This window comes from Orcinus orca, chromosome 2 (genome assembly GCF_937001465.1).
Source record: "Orcinus orca chromosome 2, mOrcOrc1.1, whole genome shotgun sequence".
Classification (NCBI taxonomy): Eukaryota; Metazoa; Chordata; class Mammalia; order Artiodactyla; family Delphinidae; genus Orcinus; species Orcinus orca.
In genome coordinates, this window is record NC_064560.1 from 121,309,005 (window position 1) to 121,317,373 (window position 8,369).

The 8,369-nt window shown below is 35.6% G+C and overlaps 1 protein-coding gene across 1 annotated transcript; it reads left to right on the plus strand.

Annotated features, from left to right (window-relative positions):
• Positions 1–1,662: 1,662 nt before the first annotated feature.
• On the plus strand, positions 1,663–7,753 carry LOC101289728 (inosine-5'-monophosphate dehydrogenase 2-like). Its single transcript, XM_033435985.2, is given in 3 exon segments — positions 1,663–1,674; positions 6,097–7,354; positions 7,357–7,753. Coding segments are annotated over 3 exon segments (1,617 nt in total). The 3' UTR covers positions 7,704–7,753.
• The last annotated feature ends 616 nt before the right edge of the window (positions 7,754–8,369 follow it).

Sequence of the window (8,369 nt, forward strand, 5' to 3'; positions counted from 1 at the left end):
TTATTAAATTCAGGAACATTAGATCTAGAGCTCACAGCATCCACAGAAGTCAATTCTAGATGGACAAAAACTTAACTCTGAAAACCAGCTCTTCAAACCTTAGCATCAATGATAGAGAATATCTTTATGCACTTGAAGTAGAGGATACTTTCTTAATATTAAAAAAGCTCAGAACAATGTCAAAAAATTGATAGTTTTCATCTACATTAAAATTAAGAACTTATGTTCATTGAAAAAGTAAAAAACACATTAACATATATATGCCATGTATATTCCCATGAATCAAAAGGTAATACATAAACCAACAATCCAGTGAAAAAGATGTGAAAAAGTTATGAACAGTTATTTCTTAGAAGGGAAACACAAATTTTAATAAATATATGAAAAGATGCTTAAGTTTATTAGTTCTCAGGAAAATATTAAAGGTCCAATGATATACCTACCAGACATAAATTTAAAAGCCGATAAGATCACATATTTTCAGACATGAGGAACAATAGGAACTCTAACGCACTGCTGTGGGAGTTATAAATTGGTGTATTCTAGAAAACAATTTGCCTTTTCCAAGTAAAGTTTAAAATATACCCTATGACCCAGCAATAGGTCTCCTCAAGTCTCTCTTGTATTGTGATAGGAGGCTCAGACTAGAACATAACCCTCAACACATTTGTCAGCAGTGCATAAATAAAATTTGATATATATCTCAAAACTTAATGTCGAGTGTCAAATCATGTCACAGCAGAGTTTCTTCAATATGATTTCATGTTTAGTTCAAATTTGGGCCAAAAGGAACATGTTGTATAAGTATATAGATAAATGTGGCAAAGTCCATAGAGAAAAGAGATAATGAATAATACAAAATTTATTGGTTATCTCTGATGGGGGGAATTGCAAGCAAAGATGACAAAATATGAAGCTTTAGAAAATACAAGGCTCCAACTACATAAATTGGTTAATGGGAAAACCGGTATACATTTTATTACTACTCTTTGAGCTAGCCATATATGTTAAATATGCTCCTCTTTATGAATATTTAATAATAAAATTCAATTAAAATAAAAGAAATGTAGAAATCATGATCTATTTGATATTTTGAAGCCTATATATAATGTCTTATTGGAACACGGGGGTACGTAAATGAACTAATCAATCAAGCAGGAACTGAAAAGGCAAAACAAAGATATTGGGCTTAGTTAGGCCCTAGCTGTCATAGAAAATATGCCTTAATTAATAGATAATCAGGATTCTATTGTCTGTTGATAGGGCAATATGCTAAATTATCAGTGGTACCAAGAGAATCAGAGATCTCAAAAAATATTTTTACTGTTATTTTATCTAGTAAATATATAGGTAGATGGTGAGGTTACTTCATCAAGATATCTAAAAAAGATTTGGCTATAAATATGTGAGAAATGGAATAAACATATAAAATTATAATGTTTAGATAATAAATAGTTTAGGACAACAATGTAAGAGAGATCACAGAAATAGGTCAAGAATATTTAATTTCAGACCCGGCATAACTGACCAGGAGACAAGTTCAGTGTGTAAAATACACATTGCCATGAGCTCTCTGTCATTATTTCTAAGTACATATCCAGTTTGACTATACTGACTGAACTTTTTTAGGACTTCAGGGTATTAACAATCATTTGAAACAAAATGACTGGAAAGGTATGTGTGCAGAAAGAATTGGAATCATGATGGGATATTTAAACGTAGCTTGACAAAATTTGCCATTCAAAGTTGATCAAAAGGAAAAGCTCCGGTTCACATTTTATATGTGATAATAAGTGGAAATGGTCTCATAGATTTTTACTTCTGAGTCTTGTTTGTCTTTAAATGATTGCAGGGAAAAATGTTTAAGATGGCAGAACTTTTTATCAAATTAAAAGAAACTGAAAAATTGCTGTTGAAAAGATGAATGTGCTAGATTTCTTAATCTCACATAATCATTATTCTTAGGGGTATTTTTTGTGCTTTTAGTATTCAAATGTTCTCAACTTTTGATTTGTTGAAAGTCTTTAACAATGTCACAGGGATAAAGCATAACACAAAAGACGGTTGCACCCATAGCTCATGATTTCCATGTATTATTCTGTTTCAGACAATAAACCAAATTCATAGCTTGGTTCTTTATTGAAATTCTTTTCCTTTTCTAATAATAAGAATTTAATTTTATCCCATAACTGCATTTGAGATTAATTGGGACCTTACATTTTAGACTATAGTAACATTTTGGATCATCTATAATTTTGGATGGTTTTGTTTATCATCCAATTATTTTGTTAAATTTACAGTGTACATTTTCATAACAACAAAGGCTTATATGCCAGGTATTGTACAAAATGTGTAACTTTTTATCCTCATGTCAGACCTATAAGATAGGCACAATTTTATATTCTTTTCACTGATGGAAAAATGCGTTTAGAGAGGTTAAATGACCTGCCTAAGATCACACATCTCACATCTAGCAAGTGGTCTGAAACCCATTAGGCAACGTCAAAACCATAGTCTTTAAGCATTACACTGCAGTATCTCCTTTCCAGGAGATTTTCTATATATTCATCTTTAATTTCCTTTCTTCTTGTACATTTGTTTCCACCATTTGTTACCTATGTTATGTGTTCATTTTAGTAAACCTATTTTCACCATCCCGTAATAGTAATAGTTCTGTTATTCTTAACCACTGCTCCAGGTTTCTGGAGCAATAATTGGAGGCTTGGAACCAGTGAACTTAAAGTTTATACTTAAAATTTACTCAGAAATTGCTCATTTCAGTTTTCTAGTATATGTGGACAAGTTATGTCATCAAAATGTGTTGCTTTATCTACATTTGTCTATTTTCCAAAATTTTAATATGAATATTCATCATGGTTTATCTATTAAAATGTATTTATGTAAATACATCTACATCTATCTATATTAGATATCATTTAATTATAGAAATACTATAAAAAAATTTTCCCCCAGAAGAAATAATGCAGTGGGATGTTTGGCTCTGAAAAAGTATTGGAGTCAAAAAGTTCCTAAAATTTTTTCCTTAAACTCTACAATTAAAGATAAACAAAAGTAGATATACATAAATATATTAAAAAGTTGTAGATTTCTGGTTGCTTGAGATAATGATATATTTTCTGATGCGTCCCATTCCAAAGTCTATCTGCTGAAATACAGCACTATAATCTGCTTTCTGAGTCCTATAAGGTGTAGTTTTAAAATTAAGGTCACAAGAAGGTGAAGACAGGCAGTAATACACTTGTTGACCCTTCACAGGAATTCCAGATAAAACCCCAGAAGTTGAGTCAGAGATAATCACAAGATCTGGAATTTACAATAACAAACTCTCCATATATCTACCTGTCAGACTTCTTCCTCTTAGGGAGGGACAAAAGGTCACTAAAATAGCTTTTTTTTTCATGAAAATGTTTTTACCCTTCTGTGGAGAGTAATGAGAAGTTATAGTATAAATTATATAGGGATATTAGATTTTTTTTCATTGACACTGTTTATTCTTAAAGGCCCAAATATTAATAACATTTTTTCAGGAAGATTATAGTAGAAGTGGGAAAAAAGTCATAACAAGAACAACAAAAAAGGAAAACAAAAGATTGATTACTGAAGCGAAGATCAAATGTTAGCAAATTTCATAAGATTGAACATGTGAGAAAATTCTAATTTAAATGAAATTCAAAACAAAATCCATGCAATTTTTTCAATCCTTATGTAGCCATATGCTAAGGTGAGGTAGTGCAATATTAAGTGAAGGCATCACATGCTTCATCCTTTTTCTACTTTTTTCCTAGTAAATAGAAAAAATAATGAAAATACTGCCAGTTATTACTATAATTTTCATAGCAATAATTCTGTTGATAAAATTCTGTTTTCTTAGGATTTCATAGGCAATAGAAAACAGTGTAGAGTTACATTCTTTTAAGTGTGTTGTCAGTTCTACAATATTAACATCATAATTTTACTTTCCTTTACAAATATGAGATCAGCCGTGGCTAAGTATTAAAAAAGTAAATCCGTGTTATTATTTCCCATCTCTCTCCACCCTGGGTTTTGGTTTAAAAGACAAATATTATAGAACATTCAATTTATTTTCGTGATCTACAGCATGGATATAAATCTTAAAATGAACATATATAGTATACTTGAATTTGTACATCTTGGTAATGTTTAGTGTTTCTAATGTAACAGAAATGTATAGCATTTCTAAAAAAAAACTTTATCATCTAAGAATATGATACATCTATCTTAAAAATTCAATGACTTTTTTTCAAAAGAGAAAAATATAATAATATCTTATTTTCATTTCTTATTATATGATGAGGATTACAGGCAATATTGTTGTTAGAGGCAATCAACATTTTCCAAAAGCCAAGCAAAAGACACATGTTGTCACTTAACCTAAAGGATCTTATCTATCTGGTATTCATTCTGTATGGCCTGTGACTTTCCATTAATGTGAGATAGAGAGGTAATGGGGAAGGGAACAACATTTATTGAGATGCTATCTCAATGCTATTTTTCATTTTACAGATGAAGCTAAGGGTGTGAGCCATGTTTGTTTTGCTTACTTGTTAACAGAATGAATATTTTTAAATTAAAGAGGAAAACTTTTCAAATCCTTGGACTAATCAATTTACATAAAGCAATTGGAAATGCCAACCGAAACCTAAGTGATATTGTTTGATCTGCCTATTTAAGACAATAATTCTTTTTTTTTTTTTTTTTTTTGCGGTACGCGGGCCTCTCACTGTTGTGGCCTCTCTTGTTGTGGAGCCCAGGCTCCAGACGCGCAGGCTCAGCAGCCATAGCACACGGGCCCAGCCGCTCCGCAGCACGTGGGATCTTCCCAGACCGGGGCATGAACCCGTGTCCCCCTGCATCGGCAGGCGGGCTCTCAACCACTGCGCCACCAGAGAAGCCCAAGACAATAATTCTTGCTTGTCTTAGGAATGTTTTCCCTAATTATTCTTTGTTTCTCTTAAAAATATGGAAACTTGATTGGTATTGGTTGATTCCTGATTTATAACTTGCATATTCTTCTTGCTTGGTTTATGAATCGTCAGGCTACAGGACAAAAAATAACCAGTAAGATGACTTTCTCCATTTCCTCAGGTTTTACTTATAAATTATGTGCATCCTTTCTCCAAAGCTAAACAAAATTTCTTATCCAAATTCCCATTTCTTTTAGGAAGTCTGAATTAACAAGAAATCAAACAATATCACTTTTCTTTTATCTCAGACTTTCTATTTGGAATCAAGTTTGTTTTTGGCTCATTTTTATTGTCTCTTCTCGGTTTGTATGACATCCTTAACTCTTCGTTGCATCTGACAAAAGACATGCTCTGTTTTTTTCCTTTTTTTAAAAATTAATTTTTATGTGGAATTCAGATGAGAAAGAATGCAGTATTGCTTTGACTGCCTGCCATAATATAAAATGTAGTAAAATGTACAGCTGGTGATAGTCTAGTTAGAATTTTTTAATGAAATATAAAGGAAAAGATCAAGTGCTTAATTTTTACATGCTGCATTTCATTTAAAAAATTCATGGTATCTTTTTGAATAATTTTTACTCATGCAGATGTTCTGAATATTGGAAACAGACGTTTATTTTATTTCCTTGGTTCCCATTTCACACTAAGCTTTTGCACAAAGAAGGTGGGCTGAATAGCTAAATTATTTGTGAGTCAGGATTCCAAGGGTAATTATTCTCAGATAATTGCCAAATGACTCATGGCAAGACTTTCAATAATGTGTACCTTGGTTTGTCTAGTTCAGATCTGGAGGATACTGGTCGTTTAACATAATAGAAAAGAACTCTAGGCTATTTAAGAAGGCATGCATGTCAGTAAAAATGTGTTGACTCTTAAAATAATAGACAACCCCATTTATATTATCTCTTAGTTGATGAATCATTGCTGTAAGAACTGTTTCACAAATTTCAGAATTTTGAAATTTCTAAATAATCAAAAGTACTTTTTCTTTTTAGCTTAACACACATTATAAGAAATTCAGTCTAAGTCATTTAGAATTAAGTGACTAGAAGTTATAATGGTGATTTAAGCTTTCCCCCCAAATTACCAGTATATAAAAATTTTGGCTCTGCGGCATGGTCCTCGGAGACGCTCGGCCTTGCCCTGTGCCAGCCACGGCCGACTACCTGAGAGTGGTGGCACATCCTACATGCCAGACGATAGACTCACTGCACAGCAGCTGTTCAACTGCACGGACAGTCTCACCTACAGCGACTTTCTCATTCTCCCCGGGTACGTCGACTTCACTGCAGACCAAGTGGACCTGACCTCTGCTCTGACTAAAAATATCACTCTGAAGACCCCACTGGTTTCCTCACCCATGGACACAGTCACAGAGGCTGGGATGGCCATAGTAATGGCGCTTACAGGCGGTATTGGCTTCACCCACTACAACTGTACATCAGAATTCCAGGCCAATGAAGTTCGTGAAGTGAAGAAATATGAGCAGGGATTCATCATGGACCCTGTGGTCCTCAGTCCCAAGGATCGAGTGTGGGATGTCTTTGAAGCCAAGGCCCGGCATGGCTTCTGTGGTATCCCCATCACTGACACAGGCCGGATGGGGAGCCACCTGGTGGGCATCATCTCCTTAAGGGACATTGATTTTCTCAAGGAGGAGGAGCATGACCGGTTTTTGGGAGCGATCTTGATGAAGAGGGAAGACTTGGTGGTAGCCCCTGCAGGCATCACATTGAAGGAAGCAAATGAAATTCTGCAGCACAGCGAGAAGGGAAAGTTACCCATTGTAAATGAAGATGATAAGCTGGTTGCCATCATTGCCCAGACAGTCCTGAAGAAAAACCGAGATTACCCACTGGCCTCGAAAGATGCCAAGAAGCAGCTGCTGTGTGGAGCAGCCATCGGCACTCAGGAGGATGACAAGTATCAGCTGGACTTGCTAGTCCAGGCTGGTGTGGACGTGATGGTTTTGGACTCTTCCCAGGGAAACTCCGTCTTCCAGATCAACATGATCAAATACATCAAAGAGAAATACCCCAGTCTCCAAGTCATTGGAGGCAATGTGGTCACAGCTGCTCAGGCCAAGAACCTCACTGATGCTGGTGTAGATGCCCTGAGGGTGGGAATGGGCAGTGGCTCCATCTGCATCACTCAAGAAGTGCTGGCCTGTGGGCGGCCCCAATCAACAGAAGCATACAACGTGTGAGAATATGCACGGTGCTTTGACGTCCCTGTCATTGCTGATGGAGGAATCCAAAATGTGGGCCATATTGCCAAAGCTTTGGCCCTTGGGGTCTCCACAGTTATGATGGGCTCCCTCCTGGCTGTTACCACTGAAGCCCCTGGCGAGTTTTCTTCTCTGATGGGATCCAGCTAAAGAAATATCATGGTATGGGTTCTCTCGATGCCATGGACAAGCATCTCAGCAGCCAGAACCGATACTTCAGTGAAGCTGACAAAATCAGGGTGGCCCAGGGGCTGTCTGGGGCTGTGCAGGATAAAGGATCCATGCACAGATTTGTTCCCTACCTGATTGCCGGCATCTAGCACTCCTGCCAGGACATCGGTGCCAAGAGTTCGACCCAAGTCCAAGCCATGATGTATTCTGGAGAGCTCAAGTTTGAGAAGGGAACATCCTCAGCTCAGGTGGAAGGTGGTGTCCACAGCCTCCACTCATATGAGAAGCGTCTTTTCTGAAAAGGGATACAGCACACCCTCGGCTTTTCAATAAAAGTTTGAAAAAACAATTTTGACCAATGTCTTACTCTTTAGATAAAGTAGGGGTCCCTGGCTGGATAACTTACAGAGCCATGTGCCTGATAGTCATGGATAACCCGTGTGTCAAAGTGATGATTTGCCAGCTTGGTTAATGAATGAATATGCAAAGGACCTCAGGATATGTTTTGTGAGTGATTATCATTATCAGTAATGATGAGAATGAATTTATTGTGAGTTAGGTTACTTTCCGTATTTAATAATCTTCATTTTTCAAAGTTATATCATTCTGGAAAGAAAAATTACTAATGGATTTCTATTTGACAAATCATCTTTTTATAATGCATATGATCCTTTAAAAAAGAATTATTTTCTCACTGCTATTTATCTTCTCCACATTGACCCTGCTAACAGGAAGAATATATCTGCTTGGGAAAGAGGAATCCCCAAATCTAGGCTTTGTTCTACTCTGTTTCCCACTAATCGATTCAAATAGATGTTAAAAAAAAAACTCCTCAAAAAAGAAAGTCCATTGTCTTGAATGACTACGTATTCTTGCTATTCATAAATTTCATTCTGTTTTCCTGATTTACCCAAAATAAGGCAGTTTTCCTGTTGAGGTTAATTTAGGATATGTAAAATAACCCC